The 19,144-nt window shown below is 41.5% G+C and overlaps 1 protein-coding gene across 2 annotated transcripts in view; it reads left to right on the top strand.

Annotated features, from left to right (window-relative positions):
* Positions 1-616: 616 nt before the first annotated feature.
* Positions 617-19,144, top strand: part of LOC131044215 (acetolactate synthase small subunit 1, chloroplastic) — a 140,284-nt gene continuing 121,756 nt past the window's right edge. The window contains exons 1-2 of one of the 2 annotated variants that reach the window (XM_057977492.2): positions 617-1,023; positions 2,244-2,457. In XM_057977492.2, coding sequence (XP_057833475.1) covers positions 791-1,023; positions 2,244-2,457 — 447 coding nt within the window. In that variant the 5' untranslated portion in view covers positions 617-790. The remainder of the gene's footprint in view (positions 1,024-2,243; positions 2,458-19,144) is intronic. The other variant, XM_057977491.2, reaches the window with a different exon arrangement.

The raw sequence follows: 19,144 nt of genomic DNA, 5'->3' as shown, positions 1-19,144 counted from the left end.
TTTAAGCTTGAACTTGTTTGTAATCAAACGTTTTTGAATTTTCTCAAGTTGTTTCCATTGCAAGACAGAAGTATTGCTGCCCCACACTTCACAACCATAAAGGACAACTAGAAGCACTAAAAGACCAAAAAGAGTTTGAAAGGTCTTCTAGTCCCGTAACTCAACCTTTCTACACCTATTCTGAAAGGCATAAAACACTTTCTACCCTCCCAAAACTCTATTGTTTATGAACCCTTCCCAACTTAAGTTTTTGTTGAAGTCAATACCAAGGTACTTGTAATCCGTTACTTCTTCAAGAGTATTACCTTCAAAATGGAACACACGCTAGTCATGTTTTCTTTTGGTAGAGAAAATCATCACTTTTGTTTTGCTGATGTTAACTTGCATCGCCACAGTTCTATAAAATTGCTCAAGGGAGAGTAGGTGTTCCTGTAAACCAAGCAGACTTAGCAATAATGATAAGGTCATATGCATAAAAAAACTTAGCAATAATGATAAGTTCATAGGCATATAAAAGAAGTCTTATGACAAACTTGCCCAAGTGAACACGAGCAAAACAAAGCGAATACTCTTGAAGAATCCCAATTAATAGGACTCTATTAATTGGCAAAGTACGAAAAAAGCGAATACAATATCAAAGTCAAACAAAACCACTCGAGAAAACACACACCTGGACCACGCAATTTTAAACCTTGCAGAATCCTATCAAATGGTATGTTAATAGCAGGTCACTTGTAACTGTTTGAAACTCAATCTCCACGCAGGTAGAAGAGTTTATGAAGTTGTGGCTATGGAGACCATGCTCAGTTGTCAAGCCTCAGAAGCAACATTTGGAGTGGATCGCAGAAGATCCATTTTTTCACTTAGTAGATTGAGGGCACTTTGGGTACCAAATAAAAAGCAGCAAGCATATCCTCAGGTGTCTCTTTCCAACCTCTCTCACAATAACAAGGACATTTCACTTCGTTGCAGAGCAACCCAGGTTGCAGTACCCAATGCAGCCCCTGCAAAATCCATATCCAAGTAAGCCGTGCTTTTCTCTTTCCTCTTTCATGGCTTAAAATCCTTGTATACACACATGCATGTATGGAAGCACTTGCAATAAGTCTGTGTTAAGTATACATATATGTATATACACAAATATATAGCTTGCTAGCTCAAAATGGATTTGAGAACGCGTCCACCCGGACAAAAATATGGAAAGTGGGCTCTGTCCATCAGCAGAAATTTGGATCGATGTATTGGTCTGAATATATGCATCAGTATTCGTCTTTGCATATATGCATGTAAATATATACACGCAGATATGTATAAGTACACAGTGTATACACACGGATGTTTATAGAGTTCATACTATGCGTATGCACACGTGCGTAGATAGCATATGTATAGGCATATATTCACATAATTTTATAAAAATGGGTGTATATACAGTGTATATATACAGTACATATTATGCAACGTATGTATATGTACACAGTGTTTACACAATGTTTATAATGTTCATACTATGTGTATGCACACGTATATAGATAGCATATTTATAGGTATATATTCACATAACTCTATACACATGGGTGTACATACAGTTCATATATACAGTGTATATAACCTGCATATATACACTGAGTATATATGCACTATATATAGACCCATGTGTACAGAGTTATGTGAATATATGCCTATAAATATGCTATCTATACACTCGTCCATACACATAGTATGAACTCTATAAACATTCGTGTGCATATATGCCTATAAATATGCATATATACATTGAGTATATATGCACTGTATATAGACTCGTGTATAGAGTGATGTGAATATATGCCTATAAGTATACTATTTATACACGTGTCCCATACACATAATATGAACTCTATAAACATATCTGCACATACGCTATACACTGTGTAGATATACATATCTGTATGTATATATTTCTATATGTACGTGTATAGATGAATACACATGCATACAATCTGTGTATGTACAGATGTGTATACTTAACACACTTCCATTTATATATATGGAAGTGTGTTAAAGTGAATGATTTGATAAAGTGAAGGTTGAGGCTGTAATTGACATGAATGTAAACAGGGTTAAAAATGACACATAATCTCTGTGTTTGTGAGGGATGAAAGTGGGATGATAAACCGGATAGCAGGGGTGTTTGCTAGGATATGCGTGTATATGATTTGATAAAGTGAAGATTGAGGATGTAATTGATGTGCTTGAAACAGGGTTAAACGACACACAATATCTGTGTTTGTGGGGGATGAAAGTGGGATGATTAACCGGATAGCAGGGGTGTTTGCCAGGAGGGGATACAACATCGAGTCATTGGCAGTTGGGCTGAACAAGGACAAGGCGCTTTTCACCATTGTTGTTTGTGGTACAGACAGAGTATTGCAGCAGGTTATCCAACAGCTTTATAAGCTTGTCAATGTCTGGAAGGTCAGTTGTCCCTCTTCCTAGAAATTAGGATAACTTACTCAAATGCAGAAACTTATAATAATTTCATACATTCAACTTGAATAATTACTTATGAAATTGCAAAGCACATTATCCAAAATCACTTCCATCTGGCCAAAATGATATTTTCAAAAACAAAGTACTTATGTTCTTTCTCGTTTTCCTCTGCTACATTCTCTAACGCCCTTCAAAAAAGATTCATAACGAACGAGGTAGTTATTTGCATGCCTGACCAGCCAAACTTCAAGTATGCCTGGTATGAACTTGCACCTGCACATGTTACTTGCACTCTGTCATGTTTCACCTTATCACACGTTGGGTGCCGATGGGATGCATCCTGAACTTGGTATGCATTTCAATCTCGTGAAATACACCTAACCCACACATCCTATGCAAAGACTTATCAAAACAAAATGTTAAAAAGAAAAAGTCTGAAAAGTAAAAATGAGCATTATATAAGGATTTATAAACTCATAACAAAAACGTGCTGCAGTTTACATGTGGTTTGATTTTGAACATATATGGTAATTTTTGAAGTATGGGCATTAATAAACTTACCTCTCAATGTATGCTGTTTTATGTTAATTATTATGCTATTTTTGTGCTTTAGGTGCTCATTATAATCTCTAAGTTTTCTAATCGTTTTAATGCACATAAATAATCTCTGTCACTGGGCTCTTCTTAACCCCTGCTAGTACTCATATGGGTATGGTTTGTGTTACCCTGTGGGTTCACCTAGGGTCCCTCCTGGGCATACTAGGAGGGACCTTGGGCGAACCTGAGCCATACCCAGGGGGACCCAAGGGCTGCCGAAAAAATTCAGAAAAATGTCATTTTTAAAAAACATTTTTATAAACAAAAATGTGCCTATGTACATGATTTTGTCTATGGTGAGAAAATTGTGAAAATGGCATGCATTGTGAAGGTTTGTGAGGTGTCTTCGCCCACTAGTTTCAACAGTCTATTCCATTTAGACCTTCGAACACAATATTATTTGTTGTTACTTCAGCCCTGTCCTTTGTCGCCAAGGGTTTGGGACGATGCTTCTTGCTTTTTTGACTGTTGCTCATCTCGAGGCTGCCTGCAATACGCACCCCAGATGGCAAAACCCGTTTGCCTGTGTCTGCACTCGCTTCTTTTTGCCCTCCCTGCAACTTGTCTTCTAACGGCTGCAACCGTTTTCGCCAATCTGCCTTGTTCTTATTTGTGTCCATTAGTCCTGGATTAATTTTTTAATTCTGCTTTTATAACCTTTTAAAAACCAAAACCCGTCTGCCCCTTTTCTAAAAAAGAATAGGGTTAAATTAATAACCACGTGCCTCTTTCCCGAATTGCTGTAGGCGTACGGTGTTATCGTACGATGCTTCCTTGTGCGGTTGCCTGCTATGCTGGGTCGGGCTGCGTATGTGGACTGGGCCGAGCTGCGTGGTTTTCTTTATGCTGGTGCGGGGTTGTGCGGGGCTTTGTTTTAATTTTTTTATTTTGTGCGGTCTTGTGTGGCTTTATCCACCGTCGGTGTTCCACCGTCGGTGTTGCCACCGCACGGTGGTCGCACCGTCGGTGTTGCCACTGTACGGTGGTTCCGTCGTGATTTTTTTTTTTGGGACCGTACGGTCCACTGTACGACCGTTTTTAAAAAAAAAAATAAAATTATTTCTAATAGACTGTCAAACATCCTGACTGGAGGGTCCAGGTTCCCTCCGTTCGTGATAAACCTTTAATTTTGACCCATTGACGGCGTCTGGTATCTCCTTCCCGTCCAACGTCCACAACTTGATCGCCTCGTTGGCATTGACCTGGCGTACCTTGAAGGGCCCTAGCCATCGCACTTTAAATTTTCCTGGTTTGATTTCGTTCTTCTCGTTGAATTTCAACACTAATTGCCCAGGAGTAAACTTCATTCGTCGAAGATGCTTGTCGTGCCAGACCTTCCGTCTTTGCTGGGCTGCCTCTGTGGCCCATTGTGCCATCATTCTTTTTTCGTCCAACTTGCTTAAGGCATACAGTCTCTCTCTCAGGCTCTCCATATCCCCGAGTTTGTTCTCTACCGCAATGCAAAGGCTTGGCACCATGAATTCTGCTGGCACCACTGCTTCCTGCCCGTACATGAGTTGGAACGGAGTCTGACCTGTGGTCACCTTGTAGGTCGTTCTGTAGGCCCATAGTACAGAGGGTAACTTCTCCTCCCAATCTTCCTTTTCTACTCCACAGGACTTGTAAATTACCAATGCCAATATTTTGTTTGTGGCCTCGGCCTGGCCATTGGCACGTGGGTAGTACGGGCTCGATAATGAGTGAAAAATCTTGAACTCTGAGGTCAACAGCCGTATGACATGGTTCACAAAGTGGCCCCCCTGATCACTGGTCAACTGAATAGGTATACAATATCACGTAATGATTTGTTCATAGATAAATTTAGCTGTGCTTACTACAGAATTATCCGGGAGAGCCCTCGCCTCCACCCACTTAGTCAAGTATTCTGTTGCAACCACAATGTACCGGCATCGTTGTGTGCGGCTAGCCTTGAGAGGCCCTACAAAGTTGAGTCCCCATCGTTCGAAGAGTTCTTGTGCGTGCGACGGGTTGAGGGGCATGAAGTCCCGCTTCAGAGGTTTGCCCGCCCGTTGGCAAGTGTCGCACCCTACGACCCACTCCCTGGCGTCGTGATGTACGGTTGGCCACCAGAGTCCTGCCAGAAGCACTTTGCAGGCTGTAGTGTCTGGGCCCATATGTCCACTTGCGGGTCCTTCGTGTGCCTCCCTTAATACACTCTGGACTTCTTCTTCCATGACACAACGCCTTAATACCTGGTCTGGCCCCATTTTGTAGAGTAAACCGTTGATGAGCGAGAAAGACTTGTTCCTTAATACGAGAGTTCTCTGTTCCCCTGGGGGCATACCCTCCGAAAATCTGGACGTCGACAGGTACTCTCCAATCTTCTTGTACCACGAAGGGAGTACGACTATTTGGAACAAGTGCGCATCCGGAAAATCATCATTTACTCCCTCTGGAGGTTCCCTTGACTTAATCCGGGATAGTTGATCGACTATGACATTACTTCGCCTTGGTCTTACCACAATTGAAAATGTGAACTCCTGTAGTAGCAATAGCCAACGGCTTATCCTCCCCTGGATAATAGGCTTGTTTACCAAGTACATGAGTGCCTGATGGTCTACGTAAAATGTGAATGGTGTAGCCAGTAGGTAATGACGAAATTTCTGTACGGCATAGACCATGCCAAGGGCTTTGCGTTCTGTGGTACTGTAGTTCTTTTCAGCCTTCGAGAGCAACCTGCTGGCAAAATAAACGGGGTGGTCCAACCCGTGTCCTCCTACCTGGGCCAGTGTAGCCCCGATGGCATAGTTTGAAGCATCCACGTGAACGTGGAATTCCTTATCCCAATTCGGGTATGCCAGTATGGGTGCTCCCATTGACCTTGTCTTCAGCTCTTCAAAGGCCTTGCTCTGTGGCTTTGTCCAGATGCATGATTCCCCTTTCTGTGTCAACCTATCCAACGGGTGGGACATCGTAGCGAAGTTCTTAATGAACCTCCTGTAGTACCCCACATGACCAAGGAAGGACTTTATCCCCGTGACGTCCGTAGGAGGTTCCATTTCTACTATTACCCAAATCTTGTTTGGGTCCGTTTTCAATCCTTCTTTGCACACAATGTGTCCAAGCAATCTTCCTTGTGGTACCATGAATCTACATTTCTTCGGATTGAGGGCCAACCGTGCCCTCCAACATCTCTCTAGGCACTCCCCGAGGGTTTTTAGGTGGATGTCCTGTCTGCTGTAAATAGACCAATCGTCCAAGAAGGCTTTGAAGTTTCCCACAGACATCTTGTTGAAGATGTGCAAGATGATGCGCTGAAAGGTGGCAAGTGCATTGCATAGACCGAAGGGCATTCGGTTGTATGCATACACATCGTCCTCCACCACGAAGGTTGTTTTCAACCTATCTTCCTCCGCGATGGATATCTGGTTGTACCCAAAGAACCCATCCATGAAGGAATAGATTTCATGTCCAGCTACTTCCTCCAAGATGCTGTCGGTGAAGGGTATGGGAAACGGGTCTTTAATAGTGACAGCGTTCAGACACCGGAAGTCTACACAGATCCGGATCTGGTTGGCCTCTTTCTTGAGGGAAATCACAGTGGGAGACACCCATTCGTTTGTTTGCACTTTGAAGATTATGCTTGCTTCCAACATCTGCTCAATTTCGTTGTTCACCCGTGCAACATAATTCTTGTTCATACGGTAAGGCCACTTCCTTACCGGCTGGGCTCCTGGTACCAATGTTATTCGGTGTACACATAACTCTGGGGGCATGCCCTTCAGGTCCTTGTACGTCCATGCAAAGACATCCTTGTATTCAAGGAAAATTTTGAAGGCTGCAGTCTTCAACACTGGGTTCCAGTCATCTCCGACAACAATGATCTTGGGGTCACTCATCCCCCCGAGGTTTGTCTCCTTTAAATTGGCTTCCTGGTATTTAATGGGCTCCCCCTTTGGGAATTGGTGTGCCGGTGTCTCGTTCACTGAGGCCTCCCCTTCCTTGTACTCGCCATATTTTGGGGAAATATATATGGTTCTTCCTCGATGCTCAATACATTGCACGAGGGTGTAAATATTTCATAGTCTCCCATTTGCCAATGGAAGAGACCATTCAAGGAGTCCCCGTCGTCCCTTGAGCGTGCCTCCAGTTCTAACACCCCTTCGTCACTAGCCTCCATGTGGCGTCCGTCTCCGCCCTCCCCCAACTGGTCTCCCTTAGATTCCGAGTCGGAGGAGGATGCCAACTCCTCACTCACCATCTGCGTACGAAGATCGATCACGGACTTCCTCCCCACCTTTTCCAAGGAAAGAGTATTCTGCTTCCAGTTATGGTTTGCTTTTGCTGCAATGAGCCACCCACGCCTGAGAATGGCGTCATACCCTTTCTGCTTTAGGGGAATTACTACAAAATCCAGCACGAATGGCTGTGTGCCAATCATCACTTGCTGGCCCATGAGGGTACCAAGGGGTTTAATCCCATGTTGATCTGCCCCTAGTAGGTTGAACGTGGGGGGCCACAACATGGGCTTTCCCAGTTTTTTCCATGTGGCTTCTGGGAGCACATTTACTCCTGACCCTCTGTCCACAATAGTGTCTGTCAAGGTAGTCCCCAATATGCCCATTTCTACCATCGCCGATTGGTGTCCGCTGTTGACTACCAACAACATGGGGTCTACCGTGGGGCTTAGGACCTCCCTTAACGCAGGGTCGGTTGTGGGGCTCACGACCTCCCTCATTTTCACCTGTGAGGGTACACAGTTTAAGATAGCCGTTTTTAATTGCGGCATGGTCTCCAGGAGGTCTTGTATTCTCACGGGTACCTCCATTTGCAATATTTGTTGTAAGATTTCCTCTTCTCCCCTCGTTTGTGGCGGATTTGAGGTCTGGTGGCTGTTCTGTCCTCGTGCGGCTATTTCCTTTGTGATCTCGTCTCTTGCTTCCCGCACTCTGTCGGTCTCTATGTGGGGATTTGGGTATGCACCCTTTTTGGCCTACGCCCTTGTGATTGCCAACACTTCTGCTTTCGTGGGTTCTATGTTTAGGAGGTTTACACCAGGTTTCGGGCAATTTGCGTCCTCATGGTCGCCTGGCCCACACCATCGGCATAGGTGCTGAGGGTTGGCTTCCTTTGTGCAATCGGGGGCGAAGTGTCCCCATTGATTGCAGGCCCTACATTGGATCATTGGCCGGCCCTTGGCGTCATACTGGATCCGGTTTCTGCTATTGTTATTGTTGTTATTTCTTCCGCCGCCGCGTTTGTTATCCCGGTATCCTCCAGATGATGCCGTTGTGTTAGTTTGTTGGCCCGTACTCGCTGGTGCGGATGTCGTGGCCTGCTCCGTGAACAACACCTGGTTCATTTGCGTACTTCGGGTTTTCATGTTGTATGGGCACTCCTTGGTGGAGTGTCCCATCACTTGGCAAATCTCGTAGAATATTTTCTTCGGGCAAGTATCCTTTGTATGCCCCTCCTCTTTGCACTCAGTGCACCATATGTCCCCTTCAGTCCGACCGATGCTTCTCATTGTTTTGAACTCCCTCCTCATTCGCTCCATGTCTTTTTGGAGTGCTTGCACCCGCTTCCCAGCCTCGCCGTCGCTGCTGCTTTCCTGTGAAGAGTCATCCTCCTCGGACGAGCTATCCTTCTTTTTTTTCTTCGATGTCTTGGTCTCGCTCTCGAGATCCATCATCTATTGTATGCGTCTTCCTACGATGTCGGTGGGACAATTTTCATCTTCTTTCAGAGGGAGTGTTTCAGTCCCTCCACAAACCATCTCTTTTTCAACCCATCCGTTGGTTGACTCTCCATTTTTCCCAACAGTTCCTTCAGCCGCCGACTATAGGCTCGGACAGTCTCGTTCTTGTTTTGCTTTGTTCCATAGATTTCGGCGACTATTTCGTTGTCATCTCTCAGGAGGCGGAACTCTATCCCAAACTCCTTCTCAGGTCGGGCCATGTGCCGACTTTGGCCTTATCCATATCTGAGTACTAGTCTATGGCCACTCCCTTCAAGGTTGCTGGGAATTGTGTTACGGGTTACCCATTCGTCTTGATCGGTAACACCGTTTGCTGACCATATGGTTTCGCACGTTCGACAATGGTGGACGGGATCTTCCTTCTCATCGCAGTTGAACTTCGGTAGTTTCTGTTTACTCGCCATTGATGGGGGTCGTCTCCCCTGAGGTGGTTGTGGCTGTGTCTGGGCCCCTGCGCCGCTCCCTCCGGCGCCAGTGGTGTGTCCTGCATGGGTGACTGGGGGTACGGTGTTTTGCTTGTCGTGTATCGCACTTACAGCCGTACGGTTGTCCTCCCCTTCGTTCTCACCCGCGCCCACTCTTGGCTCCCTTTAGTGATCCTCACTTCATGGTGTAAGGGATAAGTTTCTAAACTGATCCCGAGTCTCCTTGACTAGATTCCGCCATAACCTTGTTTCCTCCAGAAACTCTTCGTGGCTCTGCACCCTACGGTGTTCTGGCGATGCGTAGAAATTTCCCTCGGCTTCCGCACCCTCCGTGACACCTCCTTGGTTCCCTTCGGGCCACCCTTCTGCAGGTCGTCCTTTGGCAAGTTGCCTCAGCCTCCGTCTACGTTCTACTTGCTGTTCCACAATTAAGGCCCTCTGCACGGCCTCCCACTCGTCCGTTTCTGCTTTTTTATTTCTATCTTTATTCAATAGGTTGGGCATTAATTGCCGTATATTTCCATAATTCACAATACATAAACCAAAACACGTCTTTATTAATTCATTTCGTCAGATACAACTCGTGTCAATGACACTTTTATTTGAATATAGAAGGTTCAAGGTTCAATTCCTTCCTGGCCTGGCGCCATCCCATTCCGCTTCCCGTCGGCTGCTATCTTTGTACTGTTGAAGGATCTGTTGGCGTCGCTCTTCCTGGGCAATCTCCTTCAGGCGAGCTTGTTGTGCCAGCGATGCCTGTGCAAGCAACCGGGGAAGATGGTCCATCAACCGATTTACTGCCGGGCTAACCTCCAGCGCTGTCCACACGGCACTTGGTGGGATTTCCGCCTTCGTGGCTTCTCGTCGGATGTATGTCTCGATTGCTACCCGGAGCAGAATTGAAAATTCCCTTGTTGGAGTGTCTTGTCCGTTGTAGAGCTCGGTTTGCGCGTCGTCGGCCTCTGGGTTTATCTCACCAACGGGTATGCCCATCATGTCCATGCGCCATCCGCGTCTTCCGTTCCGGAGTACGTCTAGGCAACGACGCCAAATGTTTACCTTCTCGGGTGAATAACTTAAAGCACACAGATAAAACACGTAATGTAGAATAATAATGCCATAGATATCAGATGCAATATAAGAGTGTTATTCCATTCATAATCGTTCTCTGTCACAAGTTACATTCGGAAGTATATAAAGATACCGAGGGGGTGCGAGCGCCAACCGTCGCACCGCAACTGCCACCCCTCGGTTGCCAACTAACCAAGACAATTACAACTTAATTAACTAGTTTTATTTTCATGTACAATATTGCCACCAACGAGGCTCTCTCTAGTTATTAGGATTTCTTGTCATGTAAGAAATTTGATTACAATGAGATGGTACTAGACAAGGAATTGTGATCTAACTCTTGAGTGTGTTGACTTAGATGTTATTGTTGCACAACTAGCCATAAAATAACTTTAGATGAGGCAGCTTGTACTCAACATGGCTAGCAGAAGTGGCATTGTAACTCACTGTGGTTAAAGTGAAATTGAACCAAATGTTGACTTTGATGCTTTTGAAGAAGAGTAATATGAAGATTATCAAATATTGTTGTATATGTGATTGTGTATTGACATTTGACAAATCCCTTGTAATGTCCCTAACTGGGATTCCCCAATTAAGCCCACTGTGCTGTTAATCCAGTTCAATAGTTCATTAATTAATAACTCAAGTTTATTTTACATATAACTGAAACAGTAACAGTAATAACAGATTCAAGTCGTATTGTATATCTATGTCTCATAATCTTGTATCTAAATTAACTGAAAAATAGATATGTCACAGATTGTTATGGTAATTGCAATTTAAGGGCCTATAAACCCTGAAGAATTTACTAAGATATAACTTAAGCAAAGTAGAAGAGATAAAGAAATATCTGATATGCTGAGGTGGAATCCAACAGACAAGTTAGGATATGTAGATTTATAAGATATGTGATTATGACAGATTCTAAAATCCTATTATTTAAACATAGGAACAGACTGTGGAGTAGGATAGCTAAGTGTGGTGCCCAAGAAGCCCTCCACTCTAGGCTCAAGGGCGGCTTAACCCCCGTGACCTCAAGTGGCCCATGCCATCAATGAGGTGGCCTACCCAGTGTGGCACCCTATCACCGTTCTCCTCCACTTACCATATCTATCCCACAATCTAGTTTACATATTTGTTCAACATGACAGGTGTGTGGACTGTTACAGCGAGGTGCCCTGGAAGCTTTTCCTTTATAGGCCCAAAGGCAGCACCCTCTGTGCCCCTTTGGCTTCATGGGACTCCCCGGTCTTAAACCATGAAGCGGCGTACCTAAAAGGTGACCCCAGCACCGTTCTCCTCACTGTAACTCATCCCCTTTGATCATGCTTACTTAAGAACAGTTCACCATAATTTGGATCTATTATGACTGATATGAATTGAACGTATTAACTAACATGGAATTTCCAGATATCAATGATATTCACAGTACAGGATATGCAGAAACATATATGTATTAGAATGCAGTGATATTATATATGTATTAATGTGCAGACATAATTATGATACTGTTGCAGAATATACATGCATATGTACTGGATCTCATACCAATGTATTGTCTTTTGAACTGCCTGAAGTGCCTGTGTGTTTCTTTATTTTCTGATGTTTTTTCCTTTCCTTTATATCTCTCAATGTGAGGGAGAGGTCACACCTCTTCATCATATATGCCCTTTGGCAAGAGACCCACCCTTTCACCATTAGCTCTCTTTGGAAGAATGCAACTCTGCCCTTTGAAAGGGACACAACCTTTCACAATCAGATCTGCACTTATTTAAATCAGATCTGCACTTATTTAAATTAGATCTGCACTTCTGATTCCCAAATTATCCCCTCTCGAATGAGGCTCTCTTCTCCCTTTTATACCTTATATTTGGGGGAGTCACAACTTATCATTTCATGCCTTTTGTCCATTCATTAACTTAATTAAATTTTTAATTATGTTTAATTATATTCTTTTAAATTTTATTTTTATTATTAATATTTACCATTAAATTCTATTTCAAAGTGGGGACATTACATCCCTGAATTATGGATTTATGAGTATTTTCATTTTTGCAATTCACAAGGTAATTAAATATTTTTTCATTGGCAACTATGATTATCACTGTACATATATATATTTCCTAATTTGTACCCATACCCAATGAATTTTTTTGCCATACTGCTATACCGGATAGCCATTCCCGTATCTGCATCTGTACTGGAACTGGTAAATTGTATATAATTATTGATGTATGACAATTCTTACATAGTTACTGCCTTGGACCTAGGTAACCAAGTTTTGGTATGCACTGGGGTGCTCTGTACCTCACATAGCCCTACGCATTCACACTTAACCAGCTTTGATAAACAATTAGTCAGATTTGGAGGCTTTTGTATTCTGTAGTTATAAAACAAGTTTTGGGGAGATCTGTGAAAAAAGAAATGAACCATTAACATTTTGAATCACCCTTCTTGATCCATTATTAGGATGAAAATTTTCAAAATACTGGAAGTACCTCTCTTAATAGTTGTCATAGCTATGCATGTTATTTGTATTTTTGTTACAGTGATCTTTTCTTACTATTGATTACGGTTGCTAACTCTGCAGTACAAACTAGTTAAGTAAAACATCTAGAAGTATTCAATTTGGTTTTAAACTTTTAACATATTTCTTCGTCATGGGACAAATCTTATGGGCTATTTCTTGCCAATTGGATATTTTATTTATAATTTATTAATTATCTAGTAAGCCCATTTTAAGCTTGCTAACTGACAAAGTTTTTGTTAGTGGTTGCAATTATTTTCTGCAATCTAGCATGGTAGCAATTGTCAGAAATAATTAAAAGTACTATTTTTTTTCAAACAAATGGCATAGGTTTATATTGGTGAAAGTATGTCTTAATAATAGGTTTTTTATCTTTATTAAATGAGAGAAATGTAAGATCAAACAACAATCTATTTGGACTTACTTTTTGTCATTCAGCTATCTGAGCTCTTCTTTGTGATTTCATGCGAGCTCCGATCTTGACATTAGTTGTAAACCTTCATCACTTTTGCTAAATATAAATAAGTCATGACTTGCAGTTAGAATTGTTGCTTACACAAACAAGGTTACAAGCTAAGTCACCAGGTTTGAATTCGAATTCGAAGTTCGACAACTTTGAAATTCGAATGAAGTTCGACGAAGGAAAAATTCGAAATGTATAAAATTTGAATTAAATTCGCCATATGTAATTTTTAAATTGTTTTAATAAATATATGTAATATATCTATAAAATTGCTTAAATAGTTTAACATTGATAAATAGATTTGAAATCGTTACAAAAAGATGACATATTTATAAAATATAAACCATAGGAAACATATGCTAGGGCACGAACGACAGGCAAAAATTGCAGGTGAACTTCTCTTGCAGGCTGCGACTATCATGGGTCCGCGACTACTTCTCCTGCACTCTGCGACTCACGAAAAATTAAAGATGTGTTTAAAAAATATTAACAGAAGAAGAAGGCCAAAAATTTATTTAAAAAAAAAAAAAAAAAAAAAAAATTTAAAGTTCGGCGAATTTCGAACTTCAAGGATGAAATTCGGCTGAACCTGGTGACTTAGGTTACAAGTGTGAAGCCTTCTCTAAAGCTGCTAAATGGTTAGAATGCTTACAGTAGGCAAGAAATATTGTGCAACTGTCATTTTTTTGAATTAGTGGGACTTAGTGTCCTTTGTGCTTAGGGTATGGAGCCAGCTTTTCTTTGGACACTCAAAGGTGAGGCTATTAATCTCTCACCCGTTATTAGAATGGGTGATTTTCTCAATGGTTAAGTGTGATTGCTAACCCAAACTAAGAAGGTGGCTGTATAACGACCCCAATGAAGACTTCCAAAATTTTGGTAATTATGCTATGTCAAAATGTTTGCTGAATTTAATCCATGAAGTTTGAAATTCCAGCATATTTTAAGAAAACCTGGGAAAATCATTTTAGTTTTCCCTAAAATTTGTATAGAAAAAGGCCTTAATATTTTTTATTTGGTTTAGGTTCAGATATGGGCCTAGGATGGTCTCAAGTTTATCCAAGATTTGGCTTGGGCTTCCCTGATTGTATTCAGCGTTTGAGAAGCCTCGATAAATTAACATGAGTTTGTTTAGTCATTTGCAGTGCAATCTATAGTAATGGCAATAAGTAGTAGATAAATCCAGTGCGTGACAAAAGAGAATCATGCATATTTCAAAGCAAGTCAAGAAATCCAAGTTCCGACCATGGGGATTTGAGGTGCAGATCCGTTTTTCTCCATGTTACCCCAAGATTTTGGGACAGGGACAGCAAGGGATGAGTTTCAGGGACAGCTTCTTTTGGGGCCATTTTGGGGGATTGTAGGGGACGGAAAAGGGGACTACTATATAAAAAATAGGAAAAATTCAAAATATATAGGAAAATTTCAAGTATTCATATGATAACATTTATAAAGCATTTATCATTTACGTTATAGATCCTTAATGCATAACATTTGTGTTGAATTGTGAATTCACATGAAATTCAATTAAATTAGCAAATGCCAAAACTTAGTTGCTTTCATAATTCATTGTCAATATGCATGTGATATAAAAAATAGTATACAAGTCAAACCAAAATGGCCAAAGGCTGCAAGTTTCATTTTCAACTACGATATGAAAACACAAAAACAAAGAAACTATACTGCTGTCCCTAATTTGCATCTCCCAACATTGCATCAAAATCTGAGTCCTCTTTCGAGTCACTGCCACTGTGAGGGTCTACCTCATTCAATGGAATTCCAACCAATCCCTCTTCTGCCTACCCATCAACTTGTGTAACATCTTCAAGATCAACATCCCATTATAAAGTTGGAGTTTATTGATACTCTAGAGTTCGACAATCTTGAAGTCAGAGAGCATTAGGCATAGCCACTAGCTTCTCTGCTTGTCTAGAGGTAAGCTGTTTCCTCTTGGTGGAGTTGAATAAGCTGTATGTGGGCCAATTTCTCTCTGCAGTAGAGGAATTGGCAACTTGTGAAATGAGGTGAATGACAAGCATCCTCAATTGTGGTGTATTTTTCCCGTGCCATGTCTATTTATCTCCATCTTTGGCTTATTGAATGTTGGAGCACAAAGATTGTTGAAGGCAAGCCATTTTGAGTGAAGCATTGTAGACTTCTTAACTGAATACGTCTTTCGAAAGGCCTTCATTAACCCTTCTTTCATCTCTTTGACATCGCAATGAGGCAGCCTTTTAACCTTTGGGCATGCCATTTGGGATATAGAGCAAAGGTTGCCATAGGAAGCGGGTTCATGGTGTTTCACCTCTGCATCACAATAGGATTACTATGTTTCTCATATATCCCAAACTAGGAGTCTTTGCCAAAATTGTTTGCTTTATCTTTCCAAGCATGTTGTCAAATGTCTTGTATATCTATCCAAGACCAGGAGAGTTTGTATCAGCATATCTAATGACATCTACAATAGGTGAGATAAGAGCAAACATATTTGTAAATTGCAAACAAAAATTTGAAAAAAAGTTAATTGACAAGTTAGAAACTTTGAAAGTTGAAACATTGAACAATAAAATTGAAATATTGAAATCAGAAATTTAATATTTAGTATCTAATAAAACCTGTGAAAATTAGATTCACTGGTAAAATATCTTAGTTCATATTAACTGGTAAAATATCTTAGTTCATATTAACTGTTAAAGATTACAATTTATAGAAATACAAAACACTGTAGAAATTAATGATATTACCTACCTCTATCTACCTAATACTGTAGATACATTAATGAAATCTAACAACCTAAGTTGACCATTAACAATATAAGAAATTATTATTCGAACACCCTCCCTTAATGGTCAATCTATCAAAAACACCAAGTTGCCCCCTGAATTTTACAAATTTATCTAGACTCAGAGACTTGGTGAGAATATTCACAGTCTGATCCACTGTCGGAACATACTGCAACTGAATTGATCCGTCTTCTACCAGCTTGCGGATGTAGTGACAATGAAGTTCGACATGTTTGGTACGTTCATGGAAGACTGGATTTTTGGCCAGTTTGAGCACCCCTTGATTATCGGTATACAAGGGAGAAGGACCTGTTTGTGGCATCTGCATGTCAAAGAGCATCCTTCGGAGCCAAACTGCCTTACAGCCTTGACTGTTCCCCAGTATTCGGCTTTGGTCGAGGAAAGATCCACGACTTGTTGCTTCTTGCTGCTCCAAGTGACGACACCAAAACCCAAACTGAATACGTACCCAGAAGTGGATTTTGTGTCATCCACTGATCCTGCCCAATCTGAGTCAGTATGATCAATCAAATTTAGATTGTTGCACCTGGTATACAGAATGCCATAGTCTGAAGTGCCTTTCACATATCGTAACACTCGCTTCGTTGCAATCCAATGATCAACTTTTGGAGTTGTCATGAAGTGAGAGGTGTAGTTGACAGCAAAACTGATGTCAGGTCTAGTGGTAGTGAGATAGATGAGGCAGCCTACTAGCTGTCTGAATTTTGTTTCATCTACTGCAGGTGAATCAGACTTGGCTGATAACTTCAGCCCTTTCTCCATATGTGTGGAAGCAAGTTTACAATCCTGCATTCGAAACTTATCCAGCAAACTGCGGGCATACTTGGAGTGAACTAAAGATAGTGTCATCAGTTTGCCACACTTTGACACCTAAGCAATAATGGAGAAGCCCTAAATCTGTCATGTCAAAAGCTTGGCACAAGTCATGTTTGATGGCTATAATCAAATGTGCTGAATTGCCAGTAGTGATCAAGTCATCCACACAGACAACAAGAAAAAATATATCATCACCAGAGAGTTTGACATACAAATTAGTGTCAGAGGGACTGCGCTGAAAATCATGTTCAACCAAATATGGATCAATCTTGAAATACCAAGCCCGAGGGGCTTGCTTTAGGCCATATAGGGCTTTTACCAATCTGCAAACCTGATGTTCCTTACCAAGAACCTTGAAGCCAGGAGTTTGAGTCATATAAACTTTTTCTTGCAAGTCACCATTGAGGAATGCACTCTTAACGTCCATCTGGTGAAGTTTCCATCCAAACTGAGCTACAATGGCGAGAAGAAGATGAATGGTACTCATCTTGGCAGTAGGAGCAAAAGTCTCCTCGTAGTCAATGCCCTCCCGCTGTGTAAAACCCCGAGCAACCAATTGTTGGCAATATGCAAGAATTGATTATGTGTTGTCATTGATGTCAACCTTGCTCCGGTTGGTTGCTGACTTGCTCCGGTTGGACATGGTTTTGGTAGAGTTTATTAGAGATTTTGCTCCGGTATGTTCAGTTTGGTTGATTCGGTTTTGGTAGGATATTCATGATGAGTATATGCATGTCATATTTAGTTGGTTCATGATTTGGTGCTTCGGAAGCTATTGTTTATGTTCTAGACTATCGGTTGATGTTCTTGGTCCCGGTTGATGATATTTGATGAAATGGTTAAGTGATTTTGATGCGGCTTCTAGAAATGGTTCTTAACATGCTAAAGGTGTTCTTGATCGTCTCCCAATTTTTTGCTGGCTTCGCATTGGCTGGCGTGAAGATTTGGTGATCCTATTTGGGTCCGGTTGGATATTCTGTGTTATTGATATTGAGGGTTTTTCCCGGTTGGTTTAACGTGTTGTGGTTGATCTTGGCGAGATTTCCGGTGGATGTAATTGTTTGGGATTTTGAATTAGGTCCATGCTATGTAATGCAAATCATAATATTGGTTCGGTGGTCGATCTTTGTATTGTGTAATGTAATTTTTGTAATTATGAGTTGAGGGTTGAGGGTTTAGCTGACCTTGTTCTCAAGGTTGATGATTTGTATATATAGGTGATATGTTCATGTAATTTGGGGATCGGTATTCTATCTGCATTATCTGAGAGAGGTAAATGTGCGAATAAGGATATATCATTCAACAAAGTGTTGTGGAGAGTTTGGTGTTGCAGGGTGGACATCTGTGCTTAACCGGAATTGTAACCAAGCATTAGGAGATGCTATTTCCACAGTTCATTTCCTCTGGATTGTAGTCCGATGATTATGTAAGTCAGTGAGACTTCCTTTTGTGTTGAGAAGTGTCCTCTAGGCTGTTGGCCTGATTGCAAGTGCAATTCCCATTGTAATATTTTCACATACTGCTGTAGAAGTATTATCTGATTGTGGGTAGGGTTTCCCACTGTGGTTTTTCCCTTCACTGGGTTTTCCACATCAAAAATATTGGTGTTGTGTGTTGTGTACTCTTATGCTTTATCTTTCACTGTGCTATTTTCATTTTGCTCTGGTAGAAGGTTTATAATTTGCATAATTGTTGAACTTGTGGAAAACTGATTCATCCCCCCTCTCAGTTTTCCTCTAGTTCATTCTAACACCAATCTAGCCTTGTACTTATCTAAAGTACCATCTGAATGATACTTGACTTTGCAAACCCATTTACAGCTGATAGGTTTCTTCCCAGGAGGCAAATCAGAAAGAACCCAAGTGTTATTCTTCAGAATACTATGGTATTCTATCTTGATAGCCTTTTCCCACTCAGGAATGCCTTTAGCCTCGGAATACGTTTGGGGCTTATGGATGCTGTGGATGTTGGCCATAAGTGCAAGGTTGACTGTATTTTGCTGCTTTCTCTTGTGGCGAACTAATCTATCCTCCAAAAGCTCATCATCACAAAGTTCTCCTATAGTCTTGCCCCACCATTTAGGCCTGAGGGTAGAAGTACCAACATCTAGCATTGGAGAAACAACATCCCTTGGAGTTTTCGGAACAGAGTCATCTGGATGGAAATCCTGTGACAAATCAGGTGGTGCTGGATTAGTAGATTCCTCATCTTTAGAGTCAGAATGCTCTGAAGCCCTCCCATCATGGGAAC

The sequence above is a fragment of the Cryptomeria japonica genome, chromosome 6 (assembly GCF_030272615.1).
Source record: "Cryptomeria japonica chromosome 6, Sugi_1.0, whole genome shotgun sequence".
In the NCBI taxonomy this organism is placed as follows: domain Eukaryota; kingdom Viridiplantae; phylum Streptophyta; class Pinopsida; order Cupressales; family Cupressaceae; genus Cryptomeria; species Cryptomeria japonica.
This window is presented reverse-complemented; position numbering and strand designations above follow the sequence as displayed.